Source organism: Macrobrachium nipponense, chromosome 1 (genome assembly GCF_015104395.2).
Source record: "Macrobrachium nipponense isolate FS-2020 chromosome 1, ASM1510439v2, whole genome shotgun sequence".
Classification (NCBI taxonomy): Eukaryota; Metazoa; Arthropoda; class Malacostraca; order Decapoda; family Palaemonidae; genus Macrobrachium; species Macrobrachium nipponense.
The window spans coordinates 76,291,909-76,309,165 of NC_087200.1; the positions used below are offsets into that span (position 1 = coordinate 76,291,909).

At 37.6% G+C, this 17,257-nt stretch overlaps 1 protein-coding gene across 1 annotated transcript in view; it reads right to left on the reverse strand.

Moving 5' to 3' along the window:
* The window catches only part of LOC135219387 (uncharacterized), a 30,184-nt gene extending 13,121 nt beyond the window's left edge, over positions 1–17,063 (reverse strand). The window contains exons 1-4 of the mRNA XM_064256118.1: positions 16,897–17,063; positions 4,492–6,512; positions 3,352–3,565; positions 1,266–1,344 (exon numbers count right to left, since the gene is read on the reverse strand). Of these exons, the coding sequence (XP_064112188.1) occupies positions 1,266–1,344; positions 3,352–3,565; positions 4,492–6,456 (2,258 nt within the window). The 5' untranslated portion in view covers positions 6,457–6,512; positions 16,897–17,063. The remainder of the gene's footprint in view (positions 1–1,265; positions 1,345–3,351; positions 3,566–4,491; positions 6,513–16,896) is intronic.
* Between the last annotated feature and the right edge of the window lie 194 nt (positions 17,064–17,257).

Sequence of the window (17,257 nt, forward strand, 5' to 3'; positions counted from 1 at the left end):
CTTTTCATTCTTTTACTTTGTACTGGAAATAGATCCGTTCTTACGTTGCATGGAAAATAGATCGATTCTATTACCTTGTTTGGAAAATGTGGCTGTTCGTTTACCTCGTATGTGATCATATGCATAATGTTCTTTGGGAAATAGATCTGCTCGCATGATGGTTATAAATGGTTTTTATTTAAATCGTAAGTTTATTAGTGTCCACTAAATTCAGACGTGCTTATTCTTCCACAAGCATTGAAAATGAAGTTAGTTATTCGAAATGTTTACGCAGTTTTCATTATGCTAAAATTATTAGCGATTTACGTAATGGTTCCATAAAAAGGCGACAGTTTTGCTTATTTTTGGTAGACTTGAACCGATGACCGTTGCGAAATTTACACGTTAAAATGTTAACTTTGGCGTATCTAGCAGAGCCTTCACTGCAATTTGTTAATCAGAGATTCGTTAGCCTTCCGATATTTAAGAATCTTTAAACACAAAAAAAACAAGTTAAATTACATACCAACAGAAAAACAAAAAAAGGTTTTAAATGGAAAAACCATTCAATAAATAAAAATAAATACTATTTATCAAATCATTATACAACACTGATTCTCTTAACACCCTATAATAAGACTTACAAAATAATGCCGGTGCAAACAAAATAAAAACATTTGCCACTACAAACTTCGTGCATTTTGTCCGAACAACAATAAGAAGCAACCTAATTTGCAATGATCTTAACTGGGGGCTGAGGTTTTCAAGAAATCAAAAGTGCTAAGTGCTTCTACTTGAACTTCCCCTTCACTCACCTCTTCCATTTAACTTTACCACAATCCTTTCAGTAATACTAAACACAATACATTTAACAAAGAAAATAGCTATGATCAAAGTCATGTCAGAAAGCAGTAGGTATGGGTAATCCCAGATCACAAAGAAAGGCAAAAGCAAAGGCCAGGACCAGATGGAACTTCTGCAGAAAGCATACAAGATAGAAGGGTACCTTACGCGATTCCCGAGGAAACTGGAGATTTTAAGCCAATTCTGCTGTATCTCGTTACTCCTTTGTTGACGTAAGCAATAAATTGTTTACCTGGTAATTACACATCTTTGGTGTGAGCAGCAACCACGGAGGAGAATGACAGAGGACAGTTAACGTCATCGTAGATGATTTGCCGAAAACTGAACCTCTTCTGAAACCACCCCATGTGAGGGGAAAGGGCCGTTCTGGGTGCCTGTAACAATGTCATACTTAAGAGCTCTTCACACGAAAGTTCACTCACCCTACATAATTCCAGATATCGATGCAGACAACATTGAGCCACATGAACGTCGAGAGAAAAGATACGTGGATGATCGTACCTGTGGAAAGAGACGAAAATGAGATCATCTGAGCAATTCGTAAGGAGATGGAGATTACATAGTATTTGTCAGTTCACACTGTAATTGCTGGGCAAATTAAGTTGCTGTAAGGCTGCACGTTATTTCTGTGCATGAAGGGGAAAGGAGGACATGGGATATGTAATTTCACTCTACATGCTAATGATATTCATTTAAATTCAGTCACTTTAGCGCTTTCTAAGACAATTTTCAGTGAATGTCATAAAGTGAATGAACAATATTTGTTTGCTTATTCATACTATATATATCTATATATATATATATCATATATATATATATATATATATATATATATATATATTATATATATATATTACGTATATAATATATATCACCTATATATACATATTTGTATGTGTGCGAATTTTTGTCACATCATTGTGACATTTTGTATTCATGAACATGAAGCTACAAATGTCGTTTAATATCCATACAAAATTTTACATACATACATATATATATATATATATATATATATATATATATATATATATATATAGATAGATATATATATATATATATATATATATATATATATATATATATATTATATATGTGTGTGTGTGTATGTGTGTGTGTGTATTAGTATACACTTAGTATGCATTATTTAAAAATTAAGCCGTTTATCTTAACAGAGGTTATCAAAGCCACATTCATATCTTTGTATGAGGCACAATAACATTTTTTTCCCCAGCACAAAAAGCTTCAGTTACGAAAGATACGGATAAGGCACTAAAGCTTGTACGAGTTAGAATTCGTAATTAGCCCTTCGTATTACGTAATGTTCTGTAGTTGCATAACTTACCCTGGAAACAGATGAATCCGCCACTTAAACAAGATTTACTGTGTTCTTCATCATCTGTGCTTCTAAAATGGCGCATACACAACATCGCACTTGGCACCCTCTGTTGGCAACGTTTACGTAAGCCTCTTTCTGAGGTATAATGGCTGATTTTCATAACATTAGATGTTATAGTGTCTTTCCCATTTAAATGAGTATCTACGCACGATCTCAGGAGACCAGTTCGTCATCCCATCTCCCACCCTACAGTTACATAAGAAGAGCACATTCATATGTATAACTGAAGGTTTCCCTAACAGGAGGACTGACTACCTGGCTGCTTATTCCCGAACTGTAACCGAGTACCGGACCTTTCCTGAAAAAAGGCGGGACGCCACATCTTAAAAACTAACCATAGAATCTTCTTGAAAATTATCTCTTTATGGTTCCTACACCCAAATTCCAGTGAGCCTATTTCTTTAAACTAAACTTGCCTAACCCAACCTAGCCTAACCTAAGGGCATGTCAAAAAAAAGGGGGGCAGTGCAAGACTAGTATACATCTCGGGAGTTTGCGACCCGGCTGTGGTCTATATTGCCTAGTCCGCTATTTTACGTCAAAGGAAAATGTATGAACAAACACACACACACACACTATATATATATATATATATTTTATTTTTATCCATCTGTGTGTATGTGGGTATATGTGTGTGTTTGTTTCGCAGTACAGCATACATTTCAAAACAAATAACTGCATTGTGAACTTTATAGATTAAAAATATTGCTTGTGAAAACATTGCTTGTTAAAACGTTTGACTGGAATACCGCTGCTGGTCAAATGTCCCACTTTCGGATTTGAAAAGCAGCTTCTTCCCAGATGGCCAAGATGAAGAGGGTAGCTGCCTTTTTTCCAAGATTCTCGAAGAAGGATTTTGTAAATATTTCAAGTTAAATTTTCCTTTTTCTTTATGGGATTGATTTTCTTCTAAATGTTTCATCTATTGTCAGTCAATTACAACTTTTTAACATAATTTTGTTGGCTCAGGGGTAAGGTACTTATTTAATATGCATTAAGTGAGTGAATGTTTCTTGGAAATGTTTTTCAAGATTTTCCTTTTTTTATGCAATTTATTCAGTGCCAAAAATAATTCCCTGCGTTTGTTACCCATCTATGTCTTTACTCACCCATGGCTAAACATGCAGTCTCGCTCAGGACACTTGAATACATCTTAATTGTGAAGAGAGACGCATCGCCGACCAACAGGGCTCCCATGTACGCTGCCAGACACAGGCCGTGTAAGTCCCTCAGAGGTGCCACGCATAGATGGCACGTCAACGTGCAAAGCAGAAACACGCACGACACAATCAGGCCGGCCGGGATGAGCACGTTCCGTAAGGTCTGTTGGCGGAGAATAATTCCTTGGTTCAATTTATTTACTGTTTCATGACTGTTTAGAATATGACTTTGCAATCATCGGATTGTTGATCTAGCGAAAGGTAGGCCTATTAATGAAAAACTTTCAGCAAAGAGGTCCCAGTACTGTTCTTTTAGCTAAAACTATTACTGCTACTGTGGTTCCAACGACAATTACTGCTCATGGTGCGTGCACAATTGATGCCGTCTAACTTGCCTACCCGACTCTTTTCTCCACCACACCTTATAACCGTTAAGGGTCTGTGTGCCAACAGCGATTGTTTTCCTCCTTTATCATTTAACCATTCAGCTGGTACTTTAATTTCTATTAAATTCGCGATGTAATTAACAGACTATAATATCAAATATAGAGATTTTATACAACACTAATCCGTTTTCAGTGCGGTTAATGAGAGCATGCGTACAGAATTAATATATAATGTTGATATTGTGTTTGCTAATAATGTGAAGCAATTCGAATATTAGTCTTCCTCTCATGCCTGTAGGACTATTCACATTTTTTATTCAAATAAAGCAGAGTAAAGTAAAAAAAAATATTCACTTCAGCACATAAATTGGGACCTCTTGCATCAGTGGATAATATGTGTTTTACCCGTATCAAAAAGTCTGTTTTGGTGTGCATAAGGTTTTTGTTTTTTGAAAGTGAAAAGGGCAATAGCGCGAACAACCTGAAGATTGGTTTTAGCTTGGGCAAGAAAAAGACTAGAATAAGAAAAACGAAACAAAAGAATGGGCCTTAACCAGGAAGCAAGTGATAGACTTACCTGCCTCTACGAGGAAGAAGTGTCAGAAATAACAGAGGCACGAAAGGTATTCCAAAGTCTGACAGTAGATGGAAAGAAATAGTGTCATAAATACGTTAAAATGTGTTTGTAGTCATTATAATTTACCTTCCATGTTCCGTCTTTTGGTTCTCTGCAACTTATCATGACTAGACGAGTGACATTTTCCAGTTCATCCAAAGAGTCATCTATACAAGGCCATTGTCGTGATGGTGATTGTTCTCGTATAATATTTCTCCTCGCCGCATCTAAATCCTTCTTTCCCCCAATCAGTTCAAGAAGATAGGACACGGTCGGTTCTTTGCAACGAGGCATTCCGAATCTTGAAAATTGGAAACCGTGGTGCCTCCCAGAGGCATTTGCGAGCGGGGCATCAGCGATTTCGGAGAGTATGGACTTGCCCACATGACAAACACACGAATCATTTTTCAACGCGTGGCCAGCTGGGCAACATTTCTGGAAGCATTTGTTTTCAGGACAAGTGTCTTCCTGTTCTTGATCAACGTCCAAGGCGCAGACGACGGCCCACCACTGATTCGCAACATCGGGGTCCGCCTCGACGCAAAATTCCGAAATGAACCAGTGATTGAAACCGAACAGTGCCATTTCTGCAGAAGATGATATGACTTTGTTCTCTGTGTTAAGGGAGATCTTGATTCGGTTGTTCGTTGAGCAATTGAGCGTTCTTCTTGGTGTTACTGAAACATTCTTTAGCGTAGGGTGTTTGCAGTGATCCTCGGCAACTGGCAGTGCAAGGTTCTGTTGTCGAAAGTGAGAGCAGTGATTTTTTATTTGTCTGTCGAAACAGCAAAATGGAACTTTGATAGATTCGGTATTATTTTTGGATTCTGGCCTAGAATTGTTTGTGTCAGGTAGATAAGGAAAGCTTGCCGTTGTGCTTTCTGAACTTCCCGTGAAAACATAACGCTCATCGACTGTTGATGACTTCATTACATTTTCGTCATCTGTGTCGCATTGAGACGCTTCGTTGTCATGACCACAGTTTGAATCGTTATTTTGTGGGATATTGTTATTACTATTCATGACGGAACCCACAGAGTACCCAAAGTAACTGGCCTCAGAAGTTAAAGAACCTTCTGACTCGTTGCTATTCTGAACTTCTGTTGTATTTTTTAATTCCCTGGACGTGTCTGTTTGTGCCTTTGGGTCGTTTCTAGGTCCTAGAAAGGGACTCAGAATGGCGCTTAGAACATTCATTGAGTTTTCCGAAGATGTTGCAGATTGTTCCGAAATCAAATTTGGTTTAAACTGTTCATTATCTCGAGGTGCTGATCTGCTGCGGTCAGTCGTCAGTGTCTGATTTCCGAAGTTTTGCGGTGATGGGACCTTCAGTGTCGGCACATCTAAGCTTTGTGCTGCTGAGTTTTTTGGTGTCTGGCTTCTTAAGCTTTGTGTAGCTGAGAATTTCTGAGTCTGATTTCCTAAGCTTTGCGTGGATGACACCCTCGATGTCTGATATCCTAAGCTTTGTGAGGATGGCGCCCGCGATGTCTGGTATCCTAAGCTTTGTGTGGGCGACACCCTCGATGTCTGGTATCCCAAACTTTGTGTGGATGAAACCCACGGCGTCTGGTTTCTTGAGCTTTGTATAGATAATGTCTGTAGTCCATTTCCGAAGCTGATAGTTGAAATGGTCCGAGTCTTCTCTCCTAGAGCAGCTGTGGTGTGCAGTCGTGCTTCTGCTAGAAGAATAGATGGTATATATTTCAAACCAAGTTCTCGGAGGTCAGCTGATGATGTGATGTCTACACCTGTGACTCTTACAACAGTCGATGACATGGCATGCATTCCCTCCCTTAAGGTACTGGTTGAGAAAGCGTTTTCCAAACTATTCTCTTCTGTAATAGACGATGTTGTAATAAATTTGCTGCTTGTGTTAATAGTAGAAGATTCTTTCTTATGGTCTTTATTTTTGCCATCTCCACTGTATACTTCATGTACTCCTGGTACATAGCTGAGGGGCTCAGTCCTAGTAATCAAAACCTGCGCAGCACATTTGCTTATTTGGTGTATCGTTAGCAAAGAAAGAAGTGCAAGCATCGGTGTTAACATGGTAGGCGATGTTATCAAGACTTTGGTTCCAGAAGATTCATGACAAACATCCTAAGCTGAAAAAAGAAAAACAATGAATGCTTAACTAGCGTTTTACAAATAAATGATACGGGTCAATATTGTCAAAGCTGAATTTCTAAGAAAAGCCTTTTTTATATTATGTAAACAATAACTGATGCTTACTTTTTTTTACAGATCAGTTATATTTCTTTAGAAATAATGATGATTCACTACTTTTAACAATAAAAGTATTTTCTAAATATATATATTTTTTTCTTTTACTTCAAAGCAAGGTTACTTAACATAGTTCTTAATGAATGACAGTTAACTGATCAATTTAATGCGCCATACAAAATGAAATAGAAAAAAAAGGAATTATTATTTAGATTGAACACTTATTAACCTTTCGAAAGACACTGTTTCTCAATAAGTTAAATGTTTCCATACAACAGGAAAAAGAGGTGACGATTATTATCGGTTGTCGGTAAGCATTCCGAACATCATCGCAGATGACAAAGTCTATAGATCGGCAGAAGAGCTCCAGAGGACGTGCTGAATCTCATCCGCATCAGGAAGAAAGATGATGAATTAGCAATTACTCGTCTTTGTTTACAAGAAGAGGTCAAAAGCCAACCTCGGGCGACCTCTCAAGGGATCCTTTCTATTCATCCACACACTTAACTCTAATATTAAGGTCATCAAGAGGACTTGAGAGGAAAGGTCAAATCGCTGACGTCTTCAATTTCGCTGACATCCGGGAGTTATCGTGACGTCTGGATAAAAATATTTTGGAGGACGTGACCTCACAAACTGTATTATACTCGTATAAAATGTATCCCTCTCTTAAAGTTAAAGAGGTCATTTTTAACTGATTGAAACTTCTCAGGTCAACATGACTTTGGCTATTGATGTCATGGTTTTTATGTTGTTTTTTTTATGTTTGTCATCAGTTCACGTAATAGTGCATCATTCCATACTGACGAAGTGTATTTTCTGGTACAGATTTGTTCCTTTGGTCCTTTGGAAAACTGTTTAACAATATCTTGTCCGGGCTGTCACCAGTTACCTTTAAATTTATATACGGAGTATTATGAGAATAATGCCGAGGATGATAAATTGTGGTACTGCAGCTGCACTCGAGCCTTCGCGTGGGCTACAGGAGGAAAATCATTGGTTGTCTCGCGTACCCGGACCACACGGCAAATACGAAGACAGCAGGAAACAGGAATCCTCTAGATCACATTTCATGTATTCATTTCAGGCACCATTATCGCTGTCATGCTTTAATTGCTTATTTCTCTCCTGTATATTTGTTAGTTGACTTTCGTAAAGAAACACGAAAGCCTTGTCGTTAGTCCCTCTTTTCTACTTATCGAGGGAGCGGGATTACATTGCGGGCCGTATAGGCCTAGTGTATTGTAAGAGTGCCGACTGATAAATTAGTCATAGCCAGACCCGACCTTTCGAGCTCGTAAAGCAGCCCACAATACAATCGCCTGGAGAATATTTTCTGGAGAATATATGAATCCTTCGTCTTGCCAAAACGTCCTTAACTTCGAAATTAGCCTCGTCGCCTCTTATGCACACACTCATTCTCACCGACTCACCGACTCACACTCGAACGATCACGTTGACAAAATAATTCACTTTGCTATTTCCATTCCGCGTCGTTAACAAGAGTTTTTATTTGGTTTGCTCTGCGATCTGCGATGGACCAACGTTCGTATGAATATCTATATTATTTAACTTTCCACTTGGAGAGAGAGAGAGAGAGAGAGAGAGAGAGAGAGAGAGAGAGAGACGGGGGGGGGAATAAATATCTATCTGGCTATCATATTTAACTTTTCACTTGGAGGAGAGAGAGAGAGAGAGAGAGAGAGAGAGAGAGAGAGCGTTGAATATCTATTATATTTAATTTTTCTCTTGCGGACAGAGAGAGAAAGAGAGACTGCAGAGTTTGTTACTAGGAAAACCTTTTGATAACCTTTCATGAATATTGAGGGACATGCCCTTTCGTATTCATATCATGCAAAACGCTGCATGAAAAGACTTACTCTTCGTACATTTCGAAAATGTTATTTATTCAAATTTCGCGATGCTCCTCCCCAGTCGATCCGCGCAGTGCTCTGCGATCTCGGGGAAATAGACTTCGAATTGTAACAGATGTAGAAGCAAGTTTCATCTTCTCGTTTCTCTTGTGCCCTTCTACATTATCTCTCTCTCTTTTTTTTTTCCTCCCCTCCTATTTCCCCCCATTCACCATTCACTCAGCCAGGCGACTGTCCTCGTTCGGACAACCAAGGCCAGAACTTATATATTTGCAAGCTGTCAAGAGCAGGTTTTCGTACTTCAGTAACGATTCACAGGCAAATAAATACAGTCAATGTTCGGTTTAATCACATTTTGAGGGGGCGTGGGCCTGGTTCTAGAAGGACATAGTCGCGTAGATAATGACATAAAAACCGAACATGACATTTAAAACGGAAATGCTACTACTGATATCTTTCATTTTTACATACTACGTTCTCTCTCTCTCTCTCTCTCTCTCTCTCGTCTCTCTCTCTCTCTCTCTCTCTCTCTCTCTCTCTCTCTCTCTATATATATATATTATATATATAATATATATTATATATATATATATATATATATATATATATAATATATATATTATGTCATTAGCTATATATGTATTTGCTGATTGCTTTCAAGTGCTCCTACTACACGCTTTACACAACTGACAATTAAATAGATCATTTAATCCACTTATTCATGCTACTTCTTACCCATTAATAAAATTAAAATAATGTTGTTGACTACTTGCAGGTGTTCATAGTTTACAGTACTAAAAATCACTTCGTTGATTACTCTCACCTCTTTACCACACACCTCACGAATGTGGTTCGGATCCCACAATAAGCTGCGGGTCCCGTTGCTGAGTAACCAATTGATTCCTAACCAAGTAATAATATCCAATCCTTCGGGCCAGCCCTAGGAGAGCGGTTAATCAGCTCAGTGGTCTGGTTAAACTAAGATACACTTAACTTTTTTACTTCACAACTAGTCATTATTGTCAATTACTTTCACCAATTCAAACTCTACACTTCAAATTTAAAAGAATAATCAGTGATTCAACTATCCAAATTACACACTTGCCACTAATAGAAAACAGCTCAACAAGAATTAAGAGAACGTACAAAATAAAGTATAGACTTATGCATTCTAAAATCAGAGGAAAAACATGACATGTCATGTTAGTCCCAAGTCACCAATTGAATTAAAATGATATTACACCCAATCTTCATAAGATTCCCAAACTTCTGACCCCACTTGAACCTTAGTTGGACGTATAAAATAAAATTTAATTCCTACAGAACACCGTATTCATGAGGCATTCCAGCAACCATATTCACATTCATTAACTTTCCATATTTACTAAGATATTGTTTGCTGGATTTGTGTGAAGCACGCACACACGTATATCTCTTATCCAATTTTTCATTTACTTTCCACGATGAACAGGCTTGCATTCGCTGGATTTGTGCCAGTGTGTCTGTATGCATACTCTGCACACTGACATAGTCACGCACAGGTATGATAATCTTATTGTTGAATTGTGGAAAGTCCAAACTCCCATCCATTCATCACAATACATGAAGTGAGTCATTGTAGGATTTCTGCATGAATGCAAAAACACACATGCACACATCAGAGCACAAACATTCATTTGCAAGATGTGTGTGAATATCTAGGCATGCACGCAAACACACACACACACAATTCTGATACCGAGACTGTTTAATTGCTGACAGTCCTGCAGGCTTAGTTTTAGTCGGTCAATAGTGGAACTCACATAGCCAGATAATGCAGCTTCCGCCGGAAGCAGATGAATATAGGAGAACAATAGAGGAGCTTTTATCCTAGCTGAGAGGAGCCCCTCCCTAAACCCCCCCAGTGACCCTGTAACTCCGCCCCTCCCCCCCTATCCCCAGTCTCTCTGCATCTCCATAACTTGCGAATAAAAGTTGAAATTTATTCCCGAAAACCGCGGTACGAATCATGAATTTTAATCAAAGCCCTCCATGTGAGGAGCGCGGGCGTATGGTCTTTTGGATTTTCTGTGTGAAGAAAAATGAATTTTAATGGTGGGAATTTGGAAAAATGCTCAAAAGAAGACCTTGGTAATATTACGTAATGTTCGGTAGCCGAATTTTTTTTTTTATTTAAAAAGTAAGATGTTGGTGGGTAATTAGTTTATGCTTAAAAAAAATCAGTATGCATCGGCGTACGAAACCCAGAAACATTGAATGGTAATGGAAAACGGCTAAATGCGGAAGAGATCCAAGACTATAAATTTGAACCAAATTAATCCAGAGGTTAACGGTTCCATTTCTGAAAATCATTTCAAATACCATTTTCCACCTCCCTATCCCTCCGCCTGCTCTTGACACATATATTTGTGCATCTTTTCTTTTTCTTTTTTTTTTCTTTTGGTACACTTAACGCCTTTATTTTTTACCCCAGGCCCAAGCCCGTATAAGCCAATAGAATAAAGAGTTTAGACCCATGGGCAAGCACTGGGACCTATGAAGTCATTCAGCGCCGCTGGAAAGGAAACTGAGAGTAGGTATGTTTGAAAGCTGCAACCGGAGGAAAAACCTCTCTGTTGCACTTTTCACTTCCAGCGGCGCTGAATGATTTCATAGGTCCAAGTGCTTGGCCTTTGACGGGCTTGGGCCTAGGGTAAAAAAAGGCGTTAAGTGTACCAAAACAAACAAACAAAAATTAAAAAAAGAAAAGATGCACAAATTTATATGTCAAGAGCAGGCGGCGGGATAGGAAGGTGGAAAATGGTATTTGAAATGGTTTTCAGAAATGGACCCGTTTACCTCTGGACCAATTTGGTTCAAATTTATAGTCTTGGATCTCTTCCGCATTTAGCCGTTTTCCATTACCATTCAATGTTTCTGGGTTTCGTACGCCGATGCATACTGATTTTTTTTAAGCATAAACTAATTACCCAGCTACATCTTACTTGTTTTTAAATAAAAAGAAAAAAACCAATTCTTTTGAACATTTTTCCAAATTTCCAAGATTAAAATTCATTTTTCTCCTATATTCCGTTCCATTTCATTCCGTATAGGCAATGAAAAAGGAAAAGGAAGGACAGACCCAAAAAAGTCACAAACCCTTACAATGGAAGCGTCATAATACCAGGGACATTATTTGTGGTTTCTCCACCTTTATTCTTTTTCCATTTTATTTCACTCTTCTTTGAGCCTTTCTGTTCAATTTGGCAAATTGTAATCCACGTATAGTAAAGTTTTCACATTATTTATTTGAAGGCTTGGAACTTCTCCGCGGAATTTATATACCTTGTATAAAGGGATGAGTTTTTAGGATCCCTGACACACACACACACACACAAAACAAGATAAAGTGTGTGGTATATATATATATATATATATATATATTTACTATATATATAATTATTATATATTATACATATATATATAAATATATATAAGATATATATACAATATATATACATATATATATATATATATATATATATATATATAAATATAATATATATATTTATATTTATATATAATATATTATATATATATATAGATAGATAGATATATATATAATATATATATATTATATTATACACATATCTATATTTGATATTCAATATTTAGTTCATTATACCTGGGGAGTAATTTACACTCTGGGAGAATTAACATTGATAAGTGCATCGTAACCGGTAGGATTCAAACCGCGGCCTCGTTCAGAAAGAACTATAGACAGTGACTTTGGCCACTGAGTTGGCAAGGGAGACAGAATTACTATCAACTCTGTTGTACCTATGCTTGTCAAATTCAGATTCTGTACTTAGAGTCGAAATCAGCGCATCGCCACCATGGCAAATGATTGGTAAGTGTATAACACTTATCTCAAATCCCGCCAGTGATGAAGCACTAATCAATTACAATTCCCCTTTGGTATAAGGTATTCCAGAGGCTTAATATTTGCAGCTTAATTTCTTATAATATAGAAAATTTCGTTTTTATATTCAACTAAAACTCGTAATTAGCCAAGTGTACAAACTCTCCAATCATCAATTAAGGTGGAAGTAAGGCTGACATCGAATCTAATTAGAGAACCTAAATTGAACAGTCTTATGTGCCGCAGAGTCGATATTGGCTTACATCTCTCTTGATAGCTGGGTGGTTAAAGTCACTGTCTATCGTTGTTTCTAAACAAGGCAGCGGTTGTAATCCTACCGATGACGGTGACAAAGCACTTGTCCGTTATAATTCCCTTTAAGCCATGGATATAAGTTATTCACAAGGTACCGAATATTAGAAAGATATTTGAGGCTTAATTTTTTATTATATATATATATATCTATATATATATATATATATATATATATGTATGTATATATATATATAAATGAATCCCGAAATTATGGAACATGATGAATACATAAATAAAGACAAAAACCAAAACAAAAGTGAAACAATGGAGTGCTGCTGCAAGGCCTTTCGACTTCTCGTCCTTCATTTTTCTTCGTGGATTTTGTCTGTAATATATATATATATATATATATATATATATATATATATATATATATATACATACATACATACTACATACATACATACATAGTATACCCTCTCATGTGGGTGGTGGTTCCTGAGTGTTAACATTTTGGTTTTCAGTAAGTATTTTGGAGTGAGAATGCTAGCCCATCTCCTTTCTTTACCCTGAGTACGGGTGACCAAGTAAAATACCCCTATTTTGTAATATAGTAAGCAGCCGAAACTAATTACCAGATTTTTTTAACATCATAATTGTATTCCAGGAAAGATGGGAAAGTGTAAGTCGAAAGTCAGTTTTAAAAAATCAGGTGAGTTGTCCTTGAAACTAAATGTGCACCATGAGCGGTTTGTGTGTGTGGGTGTTTATGTAAGTTTACTTTTGATTTATGAAAAAAAAATCTAATATTCTAATACAATAAAAATCTATAATGTAATGTTCCCATTCAAATCTTTTAACGAGGGATTTAAATCGTCTCTACTTTCTGAGATGTGAAAATAAATGTGTGTCATTATACCTCAGTCCTTATTGTTTTTAACCTTGTTCAAGAATGACATTTACCCATCATTCGTTTGCTATGATGGAAAGACACCAGGTTCAATGTTACCTGCGAAAGTAGTGTGAGGGGTGTTTATGAAATAGGAAAATACTCCCCATTGTTATGGAGGTTCCCGTTTCGCGTGGACCGAACTCTTTAAAATCGCTCTCATCCGCCTGTGGGGTGTTATTACTTTTATTCATTTATCTGCTTATTCATTTAGTTATTTTCTGAAAACTCCATCGAATATTACTGTTCATGATGCGTCTAAATAGGTAGGTCGTCTTGGCTGTATCGAATGCTTGTTATTGGCCATCTTGCAAGTCAACGACCTCTGAGATTTATGCAGCACACACTGAGGCATAATTTAATTTCCATGTAGAATTTCTTGCTTCATTTGCTAAATAAATGACAGATAACAGAATGCGAAGGTGCGTCCACAACACAGCAAGCATGCTGCCATAAACATACGTCAGAAACTTGTCACTTACATATTGCAAACAAAATAAAAACATGTCAACGGCTGGATAATCATATGAAGTACTGGTTAGAATTATCTGTACTCTGTTTTTTTCCATCTGTCCGGTAACACTGCGTCCCGGGCTTTAGATAGTTACATTCAGCTTACATTCAACAATAATAACAATATCCTATTTCGAATATTAACGGTGTAATTCGCATACTGTAAATTATTAAAACACTTTTCAGTTGCAAATGTACACCCAGATATCTTTTTATTTACCTAAAACTTATACATAGCGTAACTATCTAAGCCCAGGACGCAGTGTATAGTTAGTCGATGAGTTGAATTCGACCTTCCTGTGTCCGCGATAAGTTGCCGACGCGTCTTTATGGCGCGTGGTACAGCAGTGCATATACCCCCTAATGAAAAAACGAAGGCCTGGGAGAGACTGTAAATTAAAATGGTGTCATATTAATTACTAGGTATTTGTGCTTCAAACAATCTCGTAATTTTAGCCGTACCACATATTGAATCCTCCTGTGCCCTTTCTTTTTAGTTTTCTGTAAAAGAAAACCATTGAGAGGGCTATTTGTCAGTCCGTCCGCACTTTTTCTCTCCGCCCTCAGATCTTTAAAACTACTTAGGCTAGAGGGCTGCAAATTGTTGTGCTGATCATCAACCCTCCAATCATCAAACATAGCAGATGGCAGCCCTCTACCCTTAGTAGTTTTTATTTTAGTTAAGGTTATGGTTAGCGCCATGATCGTGTGTCTAGTAACGCTATAGGTGCCAACATCATACGCCATCACCGGGAGCCGTGACTTAGAGTTTCGTGAACCGCGCTGAGATTATCATGGACCGTGGGTAAGAGTTTCATACAGCATTATACGCTGTACAGAAAACTCGTTTCTTCGGCGCATTTTTCTACTTGTTTTATGGTAACCCCTTATTGCAATGGTTAATGTTCTCATTGCAGCTGTTACAGTTTTCCCGTCTTCCTTGTGTATTTTATGCTATCTCTTTGCTATCTGTATGTTGTATATATCTGTGACTTGAAATTACGATAATATTAGCTTTTTTTCTTTCAAAAAAGTACTTCCTAAACGATATATCACCATGAAAATGCCTCTAGATTTCACATACACACCCGGTCTTTTTAATCCATTGCAAGGTTGGCGTAGCCTTTTTAAGATGAAATATCACTTATAGTTAGGTTTGATATTGCAACAGGAAAAGAATAGATCCACCAAGCTATCGTCCCCCTGGAAGATAATTTTCATCTTTAAAAATAGCGCTCCTTTCTCTCTCACTCTCTCCCCTTCGTTCTTCCATTGCATTCCTGACAACTGGATGATCAGCGTAAATCCACTATGCCTCTATTAACCTTAGCAGTAAAAATTGTGCTTGGTTTTGCAACTTTCGTGTGTCCCATCTTGGGTGAGGGGAAAGATAGAGAAATAGAAGGAGAACAGAGAAGAAATAAAGATTATTACAATTATTATTATTATTATTATTATTATTATTATTATTATTATTATTATTATTATTCAAAGATTCGTATGGAAGAAGCCCACAGGGCCCTGCCTTGAAATTCAAATTGATGATATGCACCCATTCTTCCGGTTTCTGTTAATTGTAAATACCAGCTATGTAATTCAGGTTCTTCACGTTAAACATGGGGTAATCCTAAGCAAATTAACTCAGTTGCGCTGATCCTTCAAACAAATTTAATCATTTTAGTTTTTAACTGTCTTTCCTAATACCCGTAACATTCCAACTGTGTTGCAGGTATGTCTATTTACTTAATGCCCTCTTTCGATTGTTCTGTCGGGCAAGATAAGGGTCTGTTTTATATTTTCAAATAGTTGACGAGTTTTCTCTCTCTCTCTCTCTCTCTCTCTCTCTCTCTCTCTCTCTCTCTCTCTCACTCACACACACACACACACACACACGTAGGCAGGCTCACACTCAATCTGATTGCATTGTATGGTCACAGGACTCATGCATTACCCACACCAGTCATCATCATCATCTCTCTCTCTCTCTCTCTTCTCTCTCTCTCTCTCTCTCTCTCTCACTCACACACACACACACGTAGGCGAACTACACTCAGTTTGATTTCGTGGAATAGTCACAGAGCTCATGTATTATCCACACGTCGTAATATTTCTCTCTCTCTCTCTCTCTCTCTCTCTCTCTCTCTCTCACACACACACACACACACACACACACACACACACACGTAGGCGAACTACACTCAGTCTGATTTCGTGGAATAGTCACAGAGCTCATGTATTATCCACACGTCGTAATCTTCTCTCTCTCTCTCTCTCTCTCTCTCTCTCTCTCTCTCTCTCTCTCTCTCTCCCTGAGACGCGCATAAAGACTCATAGACACGCTCACTAACTTTCGATATGAATTCATGGATTATTCAAAGAATTCATGCATTGATATACACAACAGTCTTCATATTGTTTCAGTAGAATAGTTGACAATCTCTCTCTCTCTCTCTCTCTCTCTCTCTCTCTCTCTCTCTCTCTCTCTCTCTCTCTCTGACTGTTTATTTTTAAACGGTATAACTTCAGTAAATTTGATTATTCATTTTTATAGTTACAATGGTTCAGCTGACGTCATAGTCTCACTTGCTACAATTTCCATCCTATTTTCAGTATCTTGAATAATAGAGTTCTTGCAACACTCACAAGAAATCCACAGCGGCTCGTTTCAGTGATCCTTGTCACGGATATTCCGTCAAAATGAATGCAAAATTATACATTCTGTTTGGATTATACCTCAGCTTCTAGCCAGCAGTGTCGTTGAACAATGCATTTACCTGCAATTGGAGGAATGTGCAGTATTTCTTCAACAGGATGAACCCACATTATCCGAGACGGTTATAACAGTTTTTCAGCGAAGCGATGAGACACTGAATGTAACAAATCACGAAATACGTGCAACTCCGCAATGATGGAGGAAGTACGAATCACTGCCACCGGTCCACGGGGTTACGGACCAACTAGTTACCTTGTTTCACAATGAGGGACCTGGGTGGTTCCACCTACGTTGAATATGTTGCCATAACAATACAAAGCAGGGGGAGGGTTGTTCAAATGAGGTTATCTCTCTCTCTCTCTCTCTCGTGAGTGGTTGTACATTTTGTGTTTATGTGCTTATTGTTAGTTTTAACCTTGATA